This window comes from Malus sylvestris, chromosome 13 (genome assembly GCF_916048215.2).
Source record: "Malus sylvestris chromosome 13, drMalSylv7.2, whole genome shotgun sequence".
Lineage (NCBI taxonomy): Eukaryota > Viridiplantae > Streptophyta > Magnoliopsida > Rosales > Rosaceae > Malus > Malus sylvestris.
Window position 1 is genome coordinate 36,593,644 of NC_062272.1, and position 26,643 is coordinate 36,620,286.

The window sequence follows — 26,643 nt, forward strand, 5'->3', positions numbered from 1 at the left end:
AAGGAACACTCAGTCCTAACTGGGATGGACCGTTCGAGGTCGTCGGCATCAGCCGTCCTGGCTCCTACAAGCTCAGAAGCTCTGACGGCAAGACCCTTGGCCATTCATGGAATGCTGACCACTTGAAGTACTATTACAAATAGACTCACATTGTACAAGTGTTAAGCTACAGCCGTTTGGCATCCTATGTAACAAAGACCATTTGGTATAAATTCAATAAAGAGGTGATTTAGCCAACTCGGCCCTAAACTCTTTTACATTATGAGCAATGAAACACTCAAGTGTTGAAGCTTCAACGCAAATGTTTCCAATACAAAATAAAATCTAAGTATGTGTCAACAAGACTATACAAAGGATCTATGCAAACATAGCCAAACATTCATCAATGATAGGGCAAACACATGAAGCTTGATAATGCAAACACTTGAAGCTTAATAATACAAACACTTGCTTGATAATGCAAACACTCATAAACATGCAAAACAAAAAAAAACTCTCAGGCTTATAACATGGCACATGCCATACAAACAACAAACTAGTGCAGGTAGAGTACATGCAGAAAGTGAAAGCACTTCTAGTCATCCTCATCTGAGGTTGAACCCCTAATCATATCACTCTGAGTCCTACCGCCATTTTCTGCATCTCCAAACTCATCATCACCCTGATGACTCTGCTCATCAGCACTAGCCTCATCGTCAGACTCATTTGCACTGCTAGAATAAACTGCAAGGTCGAAGGTTTCACCTTTTCGATGATGCTCATCTATTTCTTCACGATATTTTCGAAGAACGCTTCCATCATCATAACGATCAAGGACAGCCATCCATTTCCTTTTTTCAAAGTGAACTTCCCGGGTACAGCGAGGTCTAACGACATGGAGAAAGGCCTGGGAACCCAAGAACTCCTTCACATCAGCTTCCTTCTCAGTCGGGATACTACTCTTCAGCTCAGAAACCTCAACCAAGGCACTATCCAACTCCCCTTTAACCTTGGAAACCTCGAGCATAGTTGTCTCTAACTGTTTCTTAGTCGCCTTCAACTGTACCTTGAGTCTCAAGTTCTCACCATTCCGCCTCTTCAAACTCTCAAAATGTTGATCCTTGACTTGGATGGCCTCAGCCAAAGCTTTGCTCGTCTTCCTGGCATCATTCACAAGCTGCTTATTCTCTTTCAATTTCACCTTGCACCGCTCAGCCTCTCGCAGTCTGTCGTGATACTCAGCCATGACCTGCATGACAAGACGATCATCGCTACCAAAATAATGCTAATAAATAGGAGAAAACAAGGAAATGACAAAGTAACACTCACATATGAAGACAGCTTCAACATCCGGTCGCAATCCGATTCATCTTTAGCTAAGGGCTCTCCGAGCTCATTGAAAGTGAATTGACGCCCTGCCAGGCAATTGTTGATATACCCAAAGTCCTTTGGCCGCATGGCAACCTTCAAATCCTTCCAAGGGACACTGCCAACCTCTTCCTTATCTTTACCCTCACTGCTAGAACTGGGATCACCTTTCTGCCCAATGTGCTCCCTAACTGGAGGAAAGATAGGATTGATAGTAGGAAGAAGAGGCAGCAATCGCCTATCTTCCCCGGCAACTATGGCAGCAGCATATCCAATGGCCTCAGCTTCAGCTTTCTTCGAGGCAGCAACCTTGAGGACTTCTTCTCGAGACTTAGTTTTAATGATTGGTCTCACTCGGTGCTTGCGAGCTTCCTTGTGAAACAGGATGTCTTCTAAAGGAACTAACATGGGCACTCTCCTTTTCTTGGTGCTAGTCTCCACTTTCTTGCCCACCTTCTCCACATTATATATCTATATAAAAAAAAAATGAGGGAAGAACAAGGATCAAGTGAAGGATACAACTTACTCGCTCGTCTCTGGCACTCGGAAACTAAGGGCTGGAAACCGTACTTTCGAAACAAGGGTCATAGCTTACCCAAGTGTTTATCTTCTTTGGGCACCCTCAGCACTTTCTCTACATCAGCTAGCTCTTGTCCGGAGAGTTTGATGGTGCCTCGTGTCACTGCATGAAGAAAAATCTTAGAAGCAAGAGAAAATCACAACAATAGCAAATAATGAGAAAATGGATACATTACAACCTACAGTCTGGAAGTGAGTAGGAACACGTCGCTCAGGCGTGACACCCTTAGCATGCTCCCAATCATTATAAAGAAAGCACCAACGTTTCTTCCATGTGCAGTACGCCTTTCTCTTATCAAAGACAACACGCTCTCTCTCGCTTCGACATGCACATTCGGCATAACCAGCACATGCTTTCACCAGGCGCATCTTATAACAGTAGCGCCACTGATGGAAGGAAGGCTTACCTAATCCACACTCCATCCAAATAATATAAAACCCGATCAAGGTATCCCAGAAACCAGGGTTGAGTTGCCTAGGTGCATAACCAATAAAAGACAGCATCCGTTGCAACCACGGATGCAAAGGTAAATTTACCCCCAAGGTCATTAATGTCTGGGTATAGAACATAACATGACCCTTGGGCGGCTCAGACGGCAATTCTTCACAACGCACCAAACGTATTCCTACACTACAGGGGATACTACATGATCGCCTTAGGGTCTCAAGCTGCTTTTCGCTATCTAACAAGTTATTTTCTAAATGGTCCACTGTGAACTCAGAGCGAAATATGGGTATGGTGTCACAAACAACCCCCTCACCCACTAGCATGGAGGAAGAACCAATATTGGCTAAGGTTTGACAATTGTAAGGATCATCCAACGTTTCTTTCGTACAAAACTCTAACAAAGGCCATGAAGACCCTGACATTGCAGGCTCAAACCTAGAGCTAGAGCTAGGAGATCCCTCATCACTAAGACTTCCAGACTCCGACATCTACAACAAACAGAAACAAACTCTATCACTACATGAAGGATCAAAACATAAGGAAGCTCATAGGGCATGAAGAAAAGCTCAACTAGTTCATTATGTTCTTAACAAAATACATGAACACTCAAACAATTCAACAAGAATGAAAACATCCGATCTAGTGGAGAAGACTACCAACCTGAAGATGGTGCAGCAAAGCAATGCCAGAATCCCTCTCAAGTAAAGAGCACTATCTCTTAAAAAATCACTACAAGATGAGCAAATGAAGGTAAGGTAAAGAATGGAAACTTATCCTTCTTATATATAGTTCAACATGGCTATTGACATTCAAAATTCAAATTCAAACCATGAGAAAGCCCCACATGGAAAATCTTCAAACTTCTAACACTAGGGAGTTTCAAATTTCAAATGTTTCAGTTCCCCCCTTCAAAAAAAAAAAAAAAAAAAAAAGGGAAGGGGGAACATAGCAGCTTCATCAATGGGATTCAACTACCAATCAAAAAAAAAAAAAAAAAACTTCGCACTATCTTGATGAAGATAGTGCGAAGCACAATCAATTTATGGTGCCAACAAAAGCTTCATCAATGGAGGACAAATATCAATCTCAAAAGCTTCGCACTATCTTCATCAAGATAGTGTGAAGCAAAATCAATTTATGGTGCCAACAAAAGCTTCACCTATAAAGCTTCAACACCAAAGCTTCACCTATAAAGCTTCACCTATCAAGCTTCAACCCCAAAGCTTCACCTACAATACAAAATTTCAACACCAAAACATATAAAAGCTTCACACACTCTTCATCAAGATAGTGCGAAGCTATTTCAAGTTTTGTGTCCTAAAAATAGCTTCAACTAGTCACGCTATATACCCAAGCAAAAATCTATAGTCAATAAACCTTACCTATTAAACTATTTTCCAAACACAAAACCTTGTGGCAAATAAACAAATTTTGTTCACAAAACCAAGATTCTCTTGAACTTGTACAACAACACATGAGTAAACACAAACATTTTTTGTTTTACATCCGCAATATCCCTATCATAAACAGACATACAATTATATAAAATCCAACCCAAGCAGCCTTTTTCTCCCTCTCCCTCTTCCGCCTCTTTCCATCTATCAAATTTCTGCAACTCCTGCTCTTCCTCAGTGGAGTTGAATTTTGGACATCTTATAGTTCTTGAGCAGATGAACAACTTTCACGAAGGAAATGTTTCTATTTGAGCGACGGAAGTTAGAGTGTTGAAGCTCCAAACATGACGGTCAGATTTCTGTAAGCTTCAAAGCTGCTGCGGTGTTTCGAAGATCTGGAAATATTGAACCGTTAGTTTGTTCTGAATTTTTGATATGTTATGGAAAAGATGATGAGGAACAACTTCTATGAAGAAAGTATGTTGATCTGAACAATAGAAAATGAAGTTTCGAAGTTCACAATAAGTCTGACGGGTTAACAGAAAAATGATGAACAGTCACTCATCATACCTGAATATCTGGAGTTGTACTACTCCAATGGATCTCAAATTTGGATATGTTGTAGTTCACAAGCTAAGGAACAATTTTCATGAAGACAACCTTGCGATTTGAGCTACAGAGAATGGTGTTATATTGAAGAGCTACCGCTCCCTCTACGTTAACTCCCTCCTTCACTTCCTTGGCTCCAACACCCACATTTCCTTCAACATGGCTTTGGAATAATTCAGATTTTTAGTGGAAATGAAAACCTTTCCAGCAAAGAAAGGAAAAGGCAAAGCAAAAGAAAAGCTAAAGGCCACAAAAAGTGACGGACAAAAGGAATAAATGAACAGTGCCATATTGAGAACAGTCCAGGGAAATGGGGAAGAAGACACAGGCAAAGGGATGAGACTTTGAGTCTCATTGTTATTATTTCTCTACCTCCCGACATGAAGCAAGAAAGCATTGGGCTTCACAAAAAAAAAATTAATATAAAATAAATAAAGGGGAGTGGGCACAGACCTCTTCTCCTCTTTGGGCTTGCCAACCAAATAAAAAATGAACCAAGGCACTGGATCCCCTCTTTTCGTGGGCTTGAAAACAAATGAGCAGTTTTGGGCTACACAAAAATTTTGGGCCCTCACAAAGCTAAAACCAGCTTGAAATATTTTTGGATAAGGCATATATGAAGGTGTGACATCAAAACAAGGCTTCGTTACTTTGACAAATTAGTAGCAAGCAAGACACCTCATTCGGCAACTCTCCTCGCCTGAAGACTTGGGGGACTCCCACCATATGCTACTGCACCTTGATACTCGGAAGTCTCACAACCACTCAGTGACTTGGATTTTTCAAGTCTCCAACCGAGAAGTTTTCCTCACTCGGGAAATTAAGGGAACACTACCTCAAACTACATGCTTCACTCACAAAGCTTCAACAATACAAGTTTCAACAAAAGAAAAAATTCAGAGAACTTTCTAAAGAAGGCTTTGATGTATTTAACACAATACGTTGAAATGAAGCAAAGCTTATTTATTAATATTTCCGATAAGCTACAAATATGTACATATACATGAGTCAAAATAAACAAACAAGAGGGAGCCTTCACAAAGGTTGCTTAGGGGAAGTCTCAGCAGTCGGTAGAGCCCCAGAAGGAGAAAGCACCGGAGGGTGGTTATCTGGAGCCTCAGTACTGGACAGAACCCCAGAAGAAGGAGGCATTGGAGGTTGATCATTTGGAGCTTCATTATGCGATACAGCCCCAGAAGACGAAGGAAATAAATGCCCTTGGAACAAACCCACAAACCTTTGATGATCAAGTAAAGCCTGACCATCAGATTCTTGCATCTGGTCAAGTTTCCTCTTCATGTTTGTAGCATAGTCATGCGCGAGCCTGTGCAACTGTTTATTCTCATGCTTGAGCCCTCTAATCTCCTGTTTGAGACTTATCACTTCAGCCGCCAATGATTCAACTTGGCGGGTTCTAGCAAATAAGCGTTGGGCCATATTAGACACAGAACCTGCACACTGAACACTGAGAGCCAGAGAATCCTTAACAGCCAACTCATCAGACCGTTTGAAAAGTAATCTGTTATCTTTGGGAGTGAGAAAATTCTTGGACACCACCGCAGCGGTCATATCATTCTTCATCACGGAGTTTCCAACGGTAAGAGGACCAGTAGGGGATAAGAAAGAGGGGTGCCATATGTTGTCTTAAGAAGGCATGGCTGCCTCTTCACCAAAGTTTAAGTCAAAACGACGATCGAATGGACCAGACATTCTCAGAAATGATGAAGGAGAAATGAGGTGCAATAAATCTCTGAAGTAAAGGGAAAATTCCTACAAGCAATAAGTCTCTGAATGTACTCCTTGCACATAATTGGTGCCCTTATAAAAGAAAGGGCAATAGGGTCGTTGGTTCAAAAATCGAAGAGGCACCACTCTCCGGATTTCGAAGAGGCACCACTTTCCACACGCAACATCAACTCCTCGGGTACCACATATAACTTTGCCAAAGATCTCTGACAAAGTTTAGGCACGAGAATTTCGAAGTTCCAGCTAACCTACTATTACCCACAAGGGTAAAGGAACAGCACCATTGTTTGACAACTGGAAAGTCCCTATGTGTGTCGACCTCCGTGTTCCGTGGCAAGACAGACTGGCAACAACGTCCAACCTTTACTCACATTCGAGAAAAGACTCCCAACATAATTACTTTCTAAAAAACTGAAACGGCGCCGCTCTCCGAATCTCGAGAGCCAGACTCCCAACAGGATTACTTTCTTAAAAACCGAAGCGGCACCGTTTTCTGAATCTCGAGAGCCGGATCCCCGACGAGATTGCTTGTTTGAAAACCGAAGAGGCACAGCTCTTGGAACTTCGAGAGCCAGATTTCCTTAGATAAAGCTTGTCTGTAATCTTCACACGCAACGTCAGCTCTCCAGATACCACATACCACTTTTTCAAAGTGCTCTGACAAAGTTAAAACACGTGAAGCTGGCAGCTCCCACTACATTGCTGTGACCAAGAAGGGTAAAGGAATAGCATTACTACTTGCTATTGGGAAATCCCTATATATGTCGACCTCCCTCCTCTACGAACAGGCAAACCTGCAAAAATGCTTAACCTTTTCTCGCATTCGAGAAGGCACTCTCAGCAGAGTCTCTCAAAATACCCAGCTTTTTTTCCTCCCGATAATACCTCTGCAAACAAGCCACACCAGAGTAAGAGTATCTCATATCATCAGGGTTAAAAGCAAGAGTATCCCATATCATGCTTTTTCCCTGTCTTTTCCTTTGGCCTTGTTCTTACCTACAAGACAAGGAGAAAGAGAGTAATCAGTCAGCACTTGGATTCAAGCTTCTAGTCAGGAACTGACTGCCTAGAACCCCTTGCCTGATTACTTACCTGGCATTGTTCTCGAGTACTCATCTTCAACATCTTATGCTTCCAGAGAAGATACCACATCTGCCTGATGAACAAATAGGGCAAGTGAGAAGGATACAAGGAAGCATGTGGAGACAAGCGTAACAGAACACGTGCCGATACATCTACTACTTTGTCAACAGCAAAAGTATCCCATATCATCAAGGTCGAACGTACTCTAGATTTGATGGACTTGTTTTGACCCTCAAATTCTTAAGTCGGCCTTATACTCTGGAGGGAACCAGAAAACCCTCCAGCCTAGTTCAAGAATAAGCCTGTGGAAAGTTACTTCTTCAAAAGCAAAAGTATTTCATATCATCTCTTCTCCATTTGCTTCTTCTTATCCTTGGTGCTATTTACGACATAAGGAGAAGGAGAACAATCAACAGGAAGCCGAAGTCGAACCTCCGATCCAGGTTGCTTGCTTGGAAGTCTGATTGCTTACCTTGTCTGTTACCTCCTTCGACAAATCTCCTAGCTCGGCGACTTGGGGGACTCCTAATGTAGGGTTTGTATTGCACTTGACTAAGCCCGAAACTACAAGTAAGCTTCAAGTGAAATTGATACATTACCTTGTGCATCTTCATCGGTTAAAGATATCACCCCTGGATGGAGGAAAAGTACTTCCAGAGAAGATGCCACATCTACATATGAGACAGATTAGGTAAGTGAAAATGATACCACACTTCGGTACTTAGAAGTTTCGTGATTACTCAATGGCTTGGATCTTGCAAGTCCCCAACGGAGGAGCTTCCCTCACTCGAGAACTTAGGGGAGCACTATTTGTACCATACTTGACCAATCCTGAAACTACTGAGCACCGATCAACGTTATACCGTCAAGGACCCAGAAGAGCTTCCCTTCAACCAGGAGGCCAATCACAATGCGACACGTGTCGACATCAGAAGCCAATCACAGCGCGACACGTGTCAACATCAGAAGCCAATCACAACACGACACGTGTCAATGTCAGAACAAAACTAGAAACTCTCTTCTATAAATAAGGATCATTCTCCCACAATAATCTCTAATGTCATTTTGTACTAAACTATTCACTAGAACTCACAAAAGGAGAGCTTGAACCTATGTATTTTTGTAAACCCTTCACAATTAATGAGAACTCCTCTACTTCGTGGACGTAGCCAATCTGGGTGAACCACGTATATCTTGTGTTTGCTTTCTCTGTCTCTATTCATTTACATACTTATCCTCACTAGTGACCGAAGCAACCAAACGAAGGTCACAAAACCTGACACTTTCTGTTGTACCAAAGTCCTCACTGATTTTGTGTATCAACAGGATGTATATCTTTCTTTTTTTAATATTAATTTTTAATGATATTTGACGTAGAAATAGATTTTTCATGTATTTAGTGAATTTTTTTTACACACGTCAATGTACAAAGGGTCGAGAGTCAGAGAACTCTAGCACCCCACTTCGAATGCTCGCCTAGGACCCTCAAATTCTCAAGGTCGGCCCTGTTCATAAGAAGAAAGTTTGTAAAGCGAATACTGTTGCTACAGTAATCTTTTGCCTATAAAATGAGAGCATATGGAGGAAAGGAAAGAAGAGAGAAAAGAAAGAAGATGTATGCAAGAGAAAATATCAATGAGACAAGCAAGAGAGAAGAGAGAAAATAGTAAGTTATTTTGTACTTCTATTATTTCAAATAATGAAAGAAAGTATTAATGTTGCCCCGAAGACGTAGGCACACTTTGCCGAATCTCATAAATATTGTGTCTTATTTACTTTATATTTCACTGCATACATATAATCTATTTTTCAACATGAAATTCAATTTCTTCAAATGACGAAAGAGACATATAACTGCTGGAAAACCAAATACAAGAAAAAAAATTGATAAACTTCTGTACCAAGTATTCTTTTTTGGACAAATCTGTACCAAGTATTCAGAACATACAGAAACTCGCAAAAGAAAGTCTGCTAAATTTTTCTCTTTGATAGATGTGCATGTCACGAATCAGAATAACACCGTTCGATATTTTTTTCCACTGCACTATTAAATCACATACAATTTCTGTCTAGTTGCTGAACTTAATATGCTTATCAGACCGAATAATATCACACAAAAGAAGATGGTTGCCTGCCTTCATTTTATAGAAGTTACATGGCCTCCATACAGAGTACAAAAATTCTACTTGTTTTACATGAATTAAAAAGAGAACTTCTATGTATAATATCGACTTGTTTGGAAACCTTTGAGTAGGTATTACCCAATAGCAAACAAACAAACCAATTAACGAACCAAATTGAATAACCAACCTTGAAAATGCTCTCAAGTGCTCTTTCTTACACTCGTTTGTCTTCTTTTTGGAGAAATAAGCCATATCACCCGGAACAGCAAGAAAAATAGCCCTGGGTTTTCTTTAATCCGTCTGCTCCATTATTAACAAGGCTGACCCTGTTCACAGATAACTCTGCTTTGTAGGTATCCGAGTTCAAGACCTTCCGGCTGACATTGTTATATATTTCTTGAATCACAAGCTCAAAAGCCATTTTAACATTTGTTGAGTCCAGGGCAGATGTCTCCATGAAGAACAACCCCTCTGCTTCAGCAAGGCTTCTACCATCCTCAACACTCACAGCCCTAATATTCTCTAAATCACATTTGTTCCCTACTAGCATCATCGCGACAGTCGTATCGGAATGAGCTGCACCAATGATTAAAGCAAAGCTCAAATAAGAACTTAGTAGTAAAGCAAGAAATGGAGGGTACGATAACCAAAAAATCATAAATAAGCAAAGAGTTGTGCAAACTTAAGGTTCAAATAATATAACAACGATACATTCTATAAATACATTCGGTAAGACAAATGAATTCTTGTACAGACTCAGTTTTGAAAAATCATTCAAAGCTAATATGATAGAAAGATAAAAATAAATATTGACACAAGGTAGGTATTTCATATAAGAATAGATCACTTTCACTATAATAGAACTGATGATAGCCAAGATAAGAATCCATGTTAGTGACAGAACCGTGACAGGAGCAAGTGTCTAGAAGTAGAACGTATGCCCCTTCTTTGCTAAACATAACGGTCTCTCTACCAATAAGAATACTGATATATCATCTTGTGACAGAATTTGCCATAATCCATGACCTGAATAGAAAAAAAGCACCTTTTGGTTGGTCTAACGGGCGAGAGGGTGTGGAAGTAGCACTACACTTCTCATTTTTCACATTTTGCTTTCTACTAAAAGGATATTACCGTGCGTTCCTTTGTCTGTAATGAAAAGTAATTAGAAGGACAGCTGTGGAGAAAGGGTCTTTACAGAAAATGAAGCATCATAGTCCTAGTATCATTGACAGTGAATTATTTTTATGTAAGTAAAAAATGAAAACCACAATTGATGACAAGACTATCACAAAGATAGCATTATAATCTTCGTTTTCTAGGAATCTTCCTCATCATAAAGCAATACTCTTCTTATAACAAATATAATTAATAGATTTTGTTAGATAAAAAGAATAGTTCGATGACATAGGTTCAGTCTGCATCTCGGAAGTAGAGGATAAGGGGTGTATGACATGTATAAACAAAAATAGAACAAACACGTGTACTGAACATCACATACAACAACAAAGCCTTTTCCCACTAAGTAGGGTAGGCTATATGAATCCTAGAACGTCATTGCACTCGGTTCTGTGCCACACCCTGGCATGAACCCGAATTGGTTGTTCTAGACCCTGTCTATGCTCAATTACTCTCTCCCAAAGCTTCATTGTACGACTCATTAACTTAATACCCCTATAGTTCATGCAATTTCGTACGTCGCCATTATTCTTGCAGATAGGTACCAAAGTGCAATTTCGCCACTCATTTGACATCATCTTCGTTTTCAAAATCCTATTGAAAAGGTCTGTGAGCCATGCTATACCCGTCTTTCCCAAGACTTTCCACACTTCGATCGATATATCATCTGGGCCACTGTTTTTCTATGCTTCATATTTTTCAAAGTTACAAACACTTCTTCCTTCCTTATTCGGCGGTAAAAGGAGTAATTTCTACACTCTTTTGAGTTACTCACCTCCCCCAAACAAGTACTCCTTGTAGATAGGTACTCCTTTCTACACTCCTTGACCGCGTTCTCTATAGCAAGAACATTTCCATTCTCATCCTTGATGCACCTCACTTGGTTTAGGTCCCGTGTCTTCTTTTCCCTTGCTCCAGCTAGTTTATAGATATTCAACTCTCCTTCTTTGGTATCTAGTCGCTTATACATATCGTCAAAAGCCGCTAGCTTAGCTTCTCTCATAGCTTTCTTTTCCTCCTTCGCTATTCTATATCTTTCACCATTTTCATCGGTCCTATCCATGTATAAGGCTTTACAACATTCCTTCTTAGCCTTAACCTTTGTCTGTACCTCCTCCTTCCACCACCAAGATTCCTTTTAGTGTGGAGCAAAGCCCCTGGACTCTGCTAATACCCCTTTGCTACTTTTCGGATACAACTAGTCATGGAATCCCACATTTGGCTAGCTTCCCCCTCTCTATCCCAAACACATTGGGTAATTACTTTCTCCTTGAAAATGAATTATTTTTCTCCTTTTAGATTCCACCATCTAGTCCTTGGGCACTTTTCAAGGTCTTGTTCTTTTTTCTCTCTTTTGATATGTACATCCATCACCAATAAGCAATGTTGATTAGCCAAGCTCTCTCCCGGTATAACTTTGCAATCCTTATAAGTTATACGATCCCCCTTCCTTATTAGAAGAAAATCTATTTGTGTTTTTTACGACCCACTCTTGTAGGTGATCACATATTCTTCTCTCTTATTAAATAAGGTGTTGGCTAAGAAGAGATCGTATGCCATTACAAAATCCAAGATGGCTTCCCCATCCTTGTTTCTTTCCCCAAAACCATGGCCACCAAGAAAACCTCCGTAGTTGCTTGTCTCCTTACCCACATGTCCATTCAAATTTCCTCCTATAAATACCTTCTCTCCACCAAGGAAACCAACTAAGAAGTCAAAATCCAAACCCAAATAGGGCACCAAACCAAATGGGTAACATAAACCTAATTTTTTGCATCATCCTAATTTTGAGTTGTACAACCCAACAATCTCGACCTCGGCGAGAAATTAGCAAACTTCCAAATCAAATATAAACTTCAAATTCGGGATACCAAAATACAAATGCAAATGTGCACCAAATTCTTTCGAAACTAATCTCCACCTAGAATCAAAAAATCCAAAAGTCTTCAAACTTTAAATTTCCTCCAACGCCTTCTCCAACAAATTCCATTACTGAAACTAACAAATACAAAACAAAATCCAAGCAAAAGCTTGAACATACGAACAAAAAGTGCGAATTGCACTCCATCCAAAGAGCTTGAGTACCAAGCTCCACCTCTTCACATAACCTTTAGAGGAGTTCAAAACAACGATTTTCTACAATGTTTGCATGAACACTAGCAAAAGACTTATCAAACCACTTTTTTTTGCCCTTGAGTTTAGGGCAATCTACTTTCCAATGACCTTCCTTATAACAATAGCTACAAGTGTTCTTTCCAAGCTTGCTCCTTTCCTTATTCCTTCCTTGAACTACTAAAAGCTTCATCTTGTGTGTTAGACACTTTATTCTTTAACTCTTAGAATTCAAAATGACTTTAACATCTTCCAAACTAATATTTTCTCTACCAAATAGCATGGTATCGACAAAGTGTTCATACGAAGGAGATAAAGAACACAACAAAGTTATCGCATAATCCTCATCACTAATTTGGTCGTCCACACTAGGGCTGGGCAAACGGGTCCTGGACCCGCGGGTCGAGGCAGGTAATACGGGTACGGGCCGGGTACGGGCCGGTTCTTAATTTTGTAAAAACAGATTGGGGTGGGCTGGTCCGGGTAATTGAAGTTTTCGATTTGGGCCGGTTCCAAAAGTATAGGAACCGCAGGTACCCGGACCGGCCCGTTTGTGTTACAATGGACGGACGAGATTTAAGATATCATCTCTCCATCCAATCTCAACCGTCAGTTTCAACCCTAGCCAATTCCACCTCCTGAGTTCCAGAAGCACCCTCAGTCTCTCGGATTCTCACTCCCTCGACTCCAACTCTCACTCTCACTCACAGTGCTCACCGTCGTCGGGACCAACACAACAACACCACCAACTCCGCCTTTGCGACCACCATCACTCACCCCATCACCACCGTCGAGCTCCAACTCTCAGACTTCACAGCGCTGTCGCGACCAACACAACGGCACCACCTCCGCCGTCGCTACCACCATCAGGTGCTTCTGCTTAAATCAGCTTAATTTTTCAGCACTCTTCTTCGTGTTAGCCATAGCCTATAGGGGAATTTGATTGTCAAATTGCTTTGGGTTTGGGCTTAACACCTTACATGCACACTCACATTTTCATTTCTCAATTTTTCTATCTATGCATGTAAATTGTAATGAACTTTAGGTTTCTGGGTTTGTATGTATATGAATTGAACTTTTGGGTTTCTGGGTTTGTGTTTAACTGCATAGAAATTCTTGGATCTTGTGTCCTTTCTTATTTTTTTCTTTCTTTCATTTTCCGTTTTGGTGTTTTGTGTGATAGAAATGGATTCCTGGGAATTATCCTTTTAAAATTACATTTTGGTTGTTGTTTGTAGCTTTTGCAGGTTTTGGGATTTCAACTTTTTCTTGCGTGATTATCTGTCTTTATGACTGCTAATATATTGAATATTTTTCTATTGTCATAGATATATAGGAAGATAGGAGAGAAATATGGAGTGGAGTACTTAGAGGCCGAGATTTTAAACAGATACAGAAGAGCTTACGAGCAGCCTTAGGGAAGATCTCATCTCAGGTCTCTTCCCATCTTCATTTTCAATGTTTCTATTTCCCCTTTGTATACTAGGGTACATCTGGTTTCTGCTAATCCATTTGCTATCCTTTAAAGTGTAAATTTTACGTCTTTAGTTTTTGATTCGTTGGCATTTTATGGGATTGAAAATCTTTACATCAATTTTTGCCTTTAATAGCTATTATTTGGCAAAGATGTGATGCTGCATGCAATCAACTCACTTCGTTTTTCATAACCGAGTCATTACTGGAAAAGATCTAACAATCTAATGGTCTTGTGGCTCCTTATTGTATTTTGGGAAATATATTGACAGTCCCCTTAAGTTTATCATAGAGTTTTCCCCTGTCTAGCCATTATGTTTTCAATAGGGTTGGTCAAGTAGAAGTGAATCCTTTCTTTCTGTTTCTTTTCAGTGTCCCCCTTAATCTTCATGCAAATGTTTGTTTGTTTGTTCCTTTCTTCGCAGTCAGATTTCCAGCATGTTTGTTGTTTATTTACTTCGTTCACTTAGTTCAGGTGGTTTTTAACAAGGAGTTCTAGTGGTAGAGGCTCTCTGTTTTCTTAAAAAGTAGGTGCAACTATGTATGTTAACTTGCATCTCTTAAAGTTAATTTCCTATAGGAATGTGTAAACTGTAAATTGGAATCTGTGCAGTTTTTTCAAATTGCAATTTGTGCAACAAACATTTTTAAACAGCAAAAAAAAAAAAAAAAAGGACCCGTGTACCAGAACCGAACCGGCCCGTTTCAACCGGGCCGGGTAAGGTCCGGTTCCTATTTTCAGAATTGTAATGCCCGGCCTGGCCCGCCCCGTCTCCTTTAATTCCAGGTCCGGTCCGGTCCCTTCAAAAATAGGCCCGGCCCGGCCCGTGCCCAGCCCTAGTCCACACTTTTCAAATCCATCATAAGTTTATTGAATTCATCAACATGCTTATGAATTGAGGTACCTTCATCCATACGAAGAGTATGCAAACTTTTCTTCAAATACAACCGTTTAGCAAGGGATTTGGTTATATACAAAGCTCTCCAATTTTAGCCACAACTCCGGTGCAGATTTGATGCTACTAACTTTACGCAAGACTTCATTCGATAAAGTCAGCAGGATTGCTCCAAGTGCCCGCTCCATAACATCTTCTTTTTCTTCATCAGTCCACAAATTCAGCAAAGCCTTCACACCCTTTAGCGTCTTTAAAAGCCCTTGTTGAACTAACAAAGCACGCATCTTCAATTGCCAAATACCAAAGTCATTGCCGTCGAACTTTTCAATATCAACTTTCACCGACTACATAGAAGGCTTCATAGTGACTGCCAAGCAAAGCCCAAGCCAAAACCTGGGCTCTGATACCACTTGTTGTACTTTTATGCGCAAATGGAAGCGAATTCTAATAAAGTACCAATATTAACGTTGTAGGTGAAAGCTAAAACAAACAATCTCAAACTAACAAAAGAGATTTACGTTGTCCGGCGTAAAGCCTACGTCCACGAGCGAAGCACGGCGAGGAATTTCACTAAACAAACGGAATTACAAAAGAGTATTTAACTCTCACAACCTAAATCCCACAAATTACAAACCCTAAACCAAATGAGTAGAGAACCCAAAACTAATGGAGAAGATTCTCCCAAATTGTTCTCTAACTCATAAATTGACTCTCACCAAATTACCATACAAAAGAGCCACACACAAATACACTAACCCTAAGGTCTTATTTATAGTGCATAGGACTTAGGTTATAATAAGAAACCTAATAGGAAGTAAATCCAAATCCTAATCAAATAGGTAATTAACAAAATCTCTCCACCAAGGTAACCAACTAAGAAGTCAAAATTCAAACTCAAATAGGACACCAAAACCAAATAGGTTACACAAACCTAATTTTTTGCATCATCCTAATTTTGAGCCGTAAAACCCAACACAAACAATCTCAAACAGAAAACAAGAGCTTAACATGGTTCGGCATAAAAGCCTATGCCCAGAGGTGAAGCACGACGAGGATAATTCCACTAAACAAATGGAGATTACAAAAGAGTGTTTAAACTCTCAAAAACCCAAATCCCACAAAGGTTACAAATCCTAAACCAAATGAGCCAAATGAGTAGAGAACACAAAACAAAGCGGAGGAGATTCTCTCAAATTGTTCTCTAACTCTTCAAACTCACAAATTAACTATCACAAATTTGCCAAATGAAAGACCCATGAATTTGCCATGCACTCATGATTCCAAATGGTGACAATCCCCCCAAAACCAAAAAAGAGAAAACTCTCTACACCAATGGTGTCGGCACACACAATAAACTGACCCTAAGGTTCTATTTATAGAGTATAGGACTTAGGTTACAATGAGAATCATAATCCTATTGGAAATAAATCCAAATCCTAATACAACAACAACAACAACAAAGCCTTATCCACTAAATGGGGTCGGTTTTATGAAACCACTGCGGTCGGTTTTGCAATGATCCTTGTGGATAGGCATGAAAGTGCTTTTCCGCTACTCATTTGGCATCTTATTCGTTTACAAAACCGTATTGAAGATGTTTCTAACCAATGCTATACTCGTCTCTCCCAAGACCTTCCACACTTTGATCGGTATACTGTCACGACACACTGCTTTTCTATGCTTCATCATTTTCAAAGCCACAAGCCTATAACCACTTCCCTCTTTCTTGATTCGAAGGTAGAAGAGTAATTTCCACTCTTCCGAGTTACTCAACTCATCCAAAAAGTACTCCTTTCATGTCTTTCAGTGAAAAGACAATGAAAATAAGCTCTCCATATGTCTTTGACCGCGTTCTCTACAGCTAAAACATTTCCATTTTCATCCTTGATGTACCTTACTTAGTTCAAGTCTCTTGTCTTTCGTAATTAAATCCAAATCCTAATATAAAAGGTAATTAACAAAATCTGTCTAGAAGCAAACAATCCAACCATCTCATCCTTATGCCTAAAGATATTCTCACTTTGGACAATTATTTGGTGAAAGATAACCACAATGAATCTCTGCCGTAGACGGGACAATCATGACCATTCAGGAAGGGTGTGATGTGGTTACATATTTTGGGTATTTGAATCCAGTTCTTTAAAAAATGAGGTAAGATTGATAAAACAAAGGTCGACTTTCCAGGAGTGGGGACGCAGCTTGATTCAATTGGTTTCAGTAGTACTCCTACTTTAGGTCAATATTTGGAATCTCAAGTAGGGTGGCTGTGTTTAATGAGGAATTCCATTGCAAGGGCAATGATGAGACATGGGACCACTTAATCCGGTGGAATCTAGTGTACAAATCAAATGGAGCCATTGCAAACTTATTGAGCAAGACTCTTACTGGTGTTAAATCATTAGGAGTAAGCAGAAAGTCCAATCTAATGGGTAGGATTCTCAGATTGTCAAGAGGAGTTCCTTTCAATGTCGTTAATAGATGTGTCAGGGTTATTCTTCATCATCTCAGTTGTCAAAACTTGAGATAGGGAATGGAGCTAAATTTAAATTTGGGAAATTTTTTGGCACGATGAATAAATTTCTTCATTTATACCGGTTACTATGAAAGTAATGTAGTAATTGCTTCCATCAATTTCTTTATCAACACATTGAGCTTCTTGGAATTTAGTTCTTGGAAGAAATTCGAATACAGGATAGTCCTATAAAGGATATGGATTTGTCCATGCTACAGAGACTTTCATGCCAATCCTTTTCCTTCTATGCTAGAAATTCTTGTTGGTCAAGTTTTTAAGCGGTTTTTTCCCATGTGGTTTGTTTGGATGGTCCATTTAGGACAGACTTAGATTTTTAGACATTTAGCTTTCTCTAGACGTCTAGTGTAATTCATAGTGATTTAGGGAGTATTTTGAGCTGAATGGAATTATATTTATGCAAGTACTAACGATAGTTTTTAGGACACAAACAACTGACTCGACTTTGCAGTATCATGGTTAACATACAGAGGAGAAAAAAAGAAAGAAGGCTACTCAAAACAACTTGTGATCAGTGCTAACTCAAACAAACTTGGAGATCATGGCAAAAAGGAATTTTAATAATGTCAACAAAATAAATAGCTTGATCATAACCATCATGAAAATATAACACCAAGAAAAAATCCACAAGAGAATTATGAGACGAACGTGAATACTGGTGTGAGTTTGAAGAAGATTAGCTAATACAAGAAGCCAAAAACAGACTCTATTGATGTTCATAAGGAAAAATGGTAGAAAATAAAAATTGGATTGTGTAAGAAAAACGTTTAATGTAATTCACAAATAGAAGTGATTGATTGATTGCTTGCTCACAAATAGATTTGGATGGTCAAAGCTCTTAGATTCAGCAAACAAACATGTACCACTTGAGCCCTCATATCTCAGACACTAAACAACCAATCACTATCTGTCTCACACCTCCTCAATAGATTATACTTATAGTGTCATTCATGCATCTAAGATCATAACTTCAACCAAAACCTCTTGAATATATACAATTTTTTAGCTGTTTAGAAACTTTAAGAATCCCCTATATTACCCCTCTTTAGCCACTAATACTCTGTATAGAAGCTAACACGCCATACCACATACATTCAACCACAAAGTGTTACACGAGGATATGTATATGTCTTTAAGTTTATCAACTCCCTAAATCTTAAGACACAACAAAACAACCAAAGCATCAAGTTATCTGAATTTTCTCAGCTATCCAACGTACCTACGGCCTAGATTCTACAGCCAAATGAAAGTAGACTTATTCCATTATTGGCTACGGGTACGTATTCAAAAGTAAACAATTTACACTTCCACCCAAAAAACAAAAGAAAAAAAAAATAGCTTTCTTGTGATAGAAGTCTTCAAACAGAGAATTCTTAATCATAATATAAGATCTAAATCCACATCCATCACATCCACCCAATACAACCCCCAAAACCCACATTCACCAAAAACAAACACAAACCCAACAACCACAATTATCACAATTACTTAAGCACCTTAGCTTCAAGATCAAAACACCATAACCAAAAGAAAAAGCATAAAACTTTATCTGAATCAGTAGTGTAAGCAGCTTACTCTTGAGCTCATCGAGCCAGCGGCCGACACTCTCGAACGTGGTCTTGAGGGTGATATCATAGACAATGAGAGCTCCGACCGCGCCGCGGTAGTAGGCGGAGGTGACGGCCCTGAAGCGTTCTTGGCCGGCCGTGTCCCAAATCTGAGCTTTCACCTCTTTGCCGTCGATTTGCATGCTCTGGGTCTGAAACTCCACGCCTATCGTGGCTTTCGAGTGAGCGTTGAACTCGTTCCGTGAGTAGCGGGACAGCAAGTTCGATTTCCCAACTGCCGAGTCGCCGATTATGACGATCTTGAACAGGTACTCCTCCTCCCCAGACCCCTCCTCGTCTGAAGACGACATGCCGTTTGCTTTCTGGGTTTTTCTTGCTTCTTCTCCTCTGCTTTGTTTGCTTCCTGGGTTTCTTTGTTGAAGTTAATTCAGCAGAGGAATTTTAGCACGCAGTGAAGAATGGAAAGAAAGGGAGGGAGGAAGCGAGTTTTGACAGAAAATGGTAGACTGTCAAATTTTGGAGGAGAGAGAAACTGAAAGAGAGAGAGGAAGGATGGCGCATGTGCGCTGCGCTGCCAGACGGACATACCGCGCATGTAGTGCCTTCATTATACATTTTCGGGCATTTTTTTCTTGTTTTATTTTTATTTTCTTTCTTTTTCTAATTTATTCTTTGATTTGCGGTTACGAATACATTTGCATCCTCTATTAAATATTTAAAGAAAATAAATTCTAGGTGTAACGGTTTGATTTGGCCTTTTTTTTTTTTTTACAATTTTTTTGAATTGTCATATGAATTCATGCAGATATTTTAATTTGTCATATGAACAAATTTTAATCAATTTGTGATATGAATTTTTTGAAATCATTCACTTGTCATCATGGTATAAAATATCGATGATATCGGAAATACAGGTAATCCAAAAACATGGAAATTTTGATGGAAATATCGGGATATTATCGATATCGATAAAACTTGAATAAAAACCACGGAAATTGTAAGAAAAACTTGGAAATTTTTATTAAAACTTTGGAGAATGTTTATTTAGTTAATTATCTATTAGTTTATAAAAAAAATTAGAAAGAAATGCATTACATGATGGATTTAACTGATTTAAGTTGATTATACAGCGAGTTGGCAAACACTGTAAGTGTAGAAAATATGTAGTAATTAATGAAAAAAAGATTAAACACACCATAATCATTTAAATATAATGATTTACTACAATATTTTACACTTTATACATTGCATGGTAAGATATATGAGTGATTTAGTACCACATAAAGTTCCTATGAGGTTCAAAATTTTCACTATCTTCATCATTTCTATGTGTAGAGTAAGTTTATTGTGAAGAGTATTCATCAAATGATAAATCCCCAAAATAGTTTTGCATGTAATTGTTAACATGCCACTCATATAAATATAAATATTTTAGCATATTATCACTAAAACATAAGTGATATATGGTGGTTACAGTCTTGGAGAAGTAAAATGGGAGGGGTTCAAATCCCCTCTGTGTTTTTTTTCCTCCCTTTTTTCCCTTTTTTTCTTCATTTTCTTTTTTTTTTTCCTTCCTTTACACCGACATTTTCGATATTTTAGCTTTTTCCTCCCTTTTTTCCCTTTTTTTCTTCTTTTTTTTTTTCCTTCCTTTACACCAATATTTTCGATATTTTAGCGATATTTTCCGATATTATGATCGATATTGTCGATATGTACATGGATATGTTCCGAAATATCCGTGATTCGAAAAAACCGAAATATCCTTGATATTTCGTCGATATTATCGATATTTCAGACTATGCTTGTCATCACACTCTTAACTCCATTAACTTTTATAAATTACATAAAACTATTTTAATTATAAGTCGAACCACAATATCATAATTCATGTTTTGAAATATCATACCTTAACTATTAATTTATTGCAATATCATATCTCAACTTATGAATTAATTTGTTGCAATATCATATCACTCCCTCCTCCGTCCCCCTTCTTCCTCCCCTTACTCCCTCCTTCATCCCTCTTCTTCCTCGTCCTCCTTAAATACAGCCACCATCCTCCAAACTTTCTCCGTTGTCGAACCCACTTGTTTGCACTCAAAATATACCCATTTTTACTTATTTGGGCAATTTGGGTAAAATATGGTATTTGAAGGATTAATATACAAGAAAACTAACTTGGAAAGATATTTGGCTGCAAGTGGGGGGTTTTGGCACTATAATATTGTTTTTCCCATTTGTTTGGGTGGTGGAGGTTTGTCAAGCCTTTGTTTAATCAAGATACATGCATGTATTGCAAGTGGATGGGAAAGCTTTCGGGCAAGAATGTGTAGTGAAAGAAGCTAGTTTGCTTCTTTTATTTATTTTATTGCAAGTGGGAAAAGGCATGTGGTGGAGATGCAACTTGTTTCTTTTTTTATTGTTAGTTTATTACAAGTGGGGAAACATGTGCTAAAAACATGTGGTGGAGATGCAAGTTTCCCTTTTAATATTGTTTCTACATGCAAGTTGTGTTGGAAGTATGCCCACAAAGCCACTCATTTGATGTAATAGCTTTTGGAATACTTAATGTATTAAACTATTATATGTTTAATGAAGGGCAAAGCTTATTGTTAATCACTATTTATTGTATCATGTGTTTAAGCAATAAGGGAATCCAAGGAATGTATTTGATCTAAGAGATAAGTGATTTAAGTAAGTTAGATTAACGAGACCTTTCTCTTATGCTCATTCCTAAAACGTTCCTAGCCATAGGATTGCCAATTGGGCATTGACAATCCGCTAAGGTTAGTATGTGTTATGTCAACTCAAGCATGAGTATGACTAGTCTCAAGTCATTTAGTGTTGGACACTAAGACAAACACGTAGGTGCTTGAAAGAGTAATCGAGTACACTGAACAACGATCAAAAGAGAGTTTGAACATACATGTCATGTAAGAACTCATAAGTTGCAATATGCAAAGTAGTCATTTGACCTGAGGCATCATAGATGTCTAATGGTTAGGTCTTTGATCTTTGATCATGTCAAAGGCATTCCATCAAGAGTGTCCACGGCATTGTTGGGGCAAGCTATCTGGTCATGTAGGCATATGAATGCACAACAAGGGATCTCTAACCTTCCATAGTGGAAGGAGAATACTCTAAGATATGATTCAGGAGTCTTTGGCCAAAGCATACGAATATGACTTAGGAAGTATGTTCCAAATCATATTCAATTGAATCATATAGATAAGTATTACATTGGATAGTAGACATGAAACAAACTATCACTCAAACAATGTGATTAAGAGTATTGTATTAGAGAAGGACCGTATTGCATTGAAATTGTAACTGGATAGGTTCTCCAACCAATTCTATTTAGCTTGGGTAGCCATGACATGCTGCTAGGTGTCACTCATGGTTTGTGGAAGCCCTGAAGATTAGCAAACACTAATCTTCAACAAAGGGAGAATTGAAATGTTGTTTCAATTCACAATCGATCGTTAAGAGTAACAATCGCCCACTGCCTCGCTAATTGGAACCTAATGGATCGTACACCGAGTAATGATGAAAGTGAAGAAATATAAATGAGATGAATTAGCAATTAAATGGTTTAATTGAGAATGGTCAAGATTAATTAATTAGTTAATTAATTTTACGAAAGGTTCGTATTGGGCTTTTAAGTTGGTTTTGGGTTTCGGGGCCCAAAAGTGTTTTGGCCCACAAAGGCCATTATGTTTAAGTTGTATGACAACTAAAACAAAATGGGCAATTAGCCCAATAACAAAGACAAGGCCGGCCATAAGGGTGAGTGGATGCAAACTTGAATTAATTACAAGTTTGCCACTCAAATGTGATGTAGTATAAAGTTAACTTTATAGCTATTTTCTCATTAGGGTTTTTCTTTAAGGCAAAGAGGTGAAACATTATTCTCTCTTTTTCTACAAGGAGGCCGGCCACATAGTGAAGAAATAGCTAGCAATCTTTTCTTCTCTAAGTCATCCATTTCATCTTCACACCTCATCCTTGGTGTGGAGACTTAGAGACACCAAACCTTTGGTGTTTTTGGAGATCCTTTCCTTACATCCTCAAGGAGCAAATGAGCACAAAAAGGGAAGGAAATCACAAGGAAGATCCAAGGAACTAGGAGGTGACTTGAAGGCCCTCCACTTGGGTGAATCCCTTGTGTATACAAGGATGAGCTTCAAGGGTAATAAATCTCTAAATCTTACCTTCTCTTTAATGTTGTTAAAGAGTCTTATGGTTCACCATTCACTAGGCTTTGAAAGTCATGAGTTTTAGAATTGTTTTTGAATGCATGGCTACTTTAATGTGTTAATAGTTTGCATATGTGTTCAAATATTCTCACATGTTCTTAGCTAGGACAAAATTTTTCCTTCAAGTTGGCAAATGCAAATGCAAGCTGCCCAAGCTTCTTTCGGGCAAGTACAAAAACCTCACCAGGGGGTTTCTTCCAGACCTTTATATAAAGGAGCACAAGCACAAGGATTATGGACACTCAAAACAACCAATCAAAACTCTACTCAAATTTGCTCATCAGCTTCCTTGTAGACATTTATTTTTAGCCAAGCATCATTTGCTTTTCTTGTTTATTAGCTGTGCTACTCACTTGTAGTATCGATCTGATTTGTAGCTTTTATGTACTCATTTCCAATCATATAAATTACAAGGAATCTGCAATATTAGTCACTTTCCTCTGTCATTTATATTTCCAAGCAACCTTATCATTTACATATTGTTCTATCTTTCTATATAAGTAAAGTCCTTATTTTCAAGGCAAACAAAGAACCTTAATTTGAGCTATTCCCACTCAATGGCACAATCTTTTGGTTTGAAGTTAAAAGGCGCAACCTCAATCATTCAAATCCCGTCTACTAGCGACATCTAGTAGTGGCACGCCCGCACCCACCAATCTCGTATGTGAAGTAAATCCCCGGCTTGCCCACAAGGCACCATGGCGGATTTAGGGAGCAAATATATTTTGGCACGCCCAGTGGGACCCCTTATATAGAGTTAGATTATGAACAATCCTTATGTTCATGATTTTTCTCAATATGCTTTTTCGGAGTATGAGGAGGATGACGGTGTTGAAGAGCGCCCAAGCTATGGCTATCACATAGAGCCAACCTATGAGTTTGAAGGAATTATTTTGAAAAACATGTTCATTTGAGCAACATCATATAGCATGCAATTAACAATTAAAGGCGGAATCATGCTTACATGCACTCAAATACAAAACATTTACCCATGAAATTCAAAGCCTAGTAGATTGGTGAACCAATAATCAACTCAAAACAAAGTGAGTTGAAATTAATACCTTTGTAGATTCCTCTTTGCATAAGCAAAGGCTAATCACCCAAAGAGATAGGGCCTTCATTCCTTGCTTCTTAGATCCATGGATTTGGATGGAAGAATAGGTTCTCCAAGTTCCCAAAATTGAGAACCTCTAAGTCTCTACACCAAGGAGAGATTGGATGATGAATGAGTGACCTTGGAGGATTAGATGACTAGCTAATCACCTCCAAGGTGTTGGCCTCTTTAGAGAGAAAATGGAGAGACAATTCTCACCCATTTTCCCCAAAAATAAACCCTTATTTCACTTAATGAATATTTGACTATAAAGTCATTTATATAGTCACTTCTTTAAGTGACCTAAATAACCAAACAACCCTAATTCATCTAATATGGCTGGCCACCTAGGGATTTTTGGGCTTTTGGGCTTTAATGAATCTTTATTCATTAAATTGTCATACAACTTAAGTTAATGGGCTTGACGTTCGAAGCCCATTGGGCCTTAAGGTCCAAAACTATCCCGTGGTCTTTAACGAACTTATTCGTTTAATTAATTAACATATTAATTAATCCTTGCCATAAATAATTAAACCATTCAATTAATCTTACTCATTTCATTTATTTCGTCCATCTCTACCTTACACGGTGTACGATCCATTAGGTTCCTTTTAGCGAGGTAGTGGGCGATTAAAACCATTTTACATCGATTGTGAATTGAAACTATTTTCAATTCTCCCTTTAGTGATTACACACGTTTAGGGCTTCCACAAACCATGAGTGACACCTAGCCGTATGTCATGGTTACCCAAGCTAATCAGAAGAGGTGGAGAACCTATTCAGTCTGGGATTACAAATGCAATACGGTCCTTCTCTAATCTAATACTCTTGACCACATTGTTTGGTTTGATAGTTTATTTTCTCATGTCTACTATCCAATGTGTGTCTTGTGCTTATATGATTACCTTGAATGTGATTAGGAACGCATTCCCAAATCTCATTCATACTCTGGCCAGAGATTCAAATCATATCAGAGAGTATTCTCCTTCAAACGGTTTGAAGGTTAGAGATCCCTTGTTGCGCATTCACTTGTCTCCATAGCTAAGCGGCTTGACCCCAACGATGCCGTGGACACCCTCCTGGTGGGATGACTTTGACATAATCAAAGATCAAGGTCTTAACCACAAGACAACTATGATGCCTCAGGTCAAAGGACTACTTTGCATTATCCCAACCATGAGTTCTCATGTGACATGGAATATGAGAACTCTTCGTTGATCGCGTTCAGTGAACTCATTCTCTATTGAGCACCTACCGTACTTGTCTTGATGTCACACACACCAATGACTAGAGACTAATCACTCTCCCTGAGAGAAGACATAGTACGTACCGATCTTGACGGACTGTCAATGCCCAATTGGCAATCCTATGATCAGGAACGTTTAGGATGTGTCTACGAAAGAATGGTCTCAAGAATCTAACTTCATTAGATTACATTCTCCCAATCACAAATTCCTTGGACTTTATTGTTTAAGCATATAACATTTATATGAGACGGCTCAAACAATAATGTATGCCCTTTATATGTTAAACTGGATTAGTTTAACATGTGAAATGTCCGTAAAGTATCATCACATGATTGGCTTTAGGGCACATTTCCAACAATCTCCCACTTGCACTAGAGCCAATCAGCTTGATCATCAATGATGATATCTCTTCTGTAGTCATTTCATAAATGGCTGAATAGTAGCCTAGACAGTGGATATCTATATGTGTTATCCACAGAAGCAACCTTGAGAATAACGACGTCACCATTATACATGATTCTCAATCATGTGGTTCAGTCTCTCATTTGTGTTCGGATCTTGATGAGACCTTGATTCCCAGGCTTGAGCTATCGCCCCATTAGTGTCATACACTTTCTGGTTGGAACCGAATAGAGAGTTCATAAATGAACTTTCCCATCCAAACAACATTGTTGTAAACTTCTATATGGCAATATATCTTGCATTCATAACGGAACACACTAAAGTCATTACTTTAATGTTTCCATCCAAATATCTCTTTATTCATAATAAAAAGATATTCGTTTATCTCTTCATTCATAATGAAGAAACATCCAATGATGGATTAGATTCATAATCTAATACATTTACGCTTCCATTACGTTACTCTAATTCTTCCTCGATCTTTGAGGAATTTATCCTTTAGTATTTCTTAAATACTTAAGGACTCACTTGACAGTTGCCATGGTTCTGATCCTG

General features: G+C 38.8%; 1 protein-coding gene and 1 pseudogene across 1 annotated transcript; both read right to left on the bottom strand.

The window, feature by feature from the left end:
• Positions 1 to 268: 268 nt before the first annotated feature.
• Positions 269 to 2,697, bottom strand: LOC126595909 (uncharacterized; annotated as a pseudogene).
• Positions 2,698 to 9,173: 6,476 nt separating this feature from the next.
• LOC126595907 (ras-related protein RABA5e-like) lies at positions 9,174 to 19,699 on the bottom strand. Its single transcript, XM_050262292.1, has 2 exons — positions 19,095 to 19,699; positions 9,174 to 9,905 (listed from the first exon to the last, which is right to left on the bottom strand). The coding sequence occupies exons 1-2, from the start codon at positions 19,435 to 19,437 to the stop codon at positions 9,583 to 9,585; spliced, it is 666 nt and encodes a 221-aa protein (XP_050118249.1). The 5' UTR covers positions 19,438 to 19,699; the 3' UTR covers positions 9,174 to 9,582.
• Between the last annotated feature and the right edge of the window lie 6,944 nt (positions 19,700 to 26,643).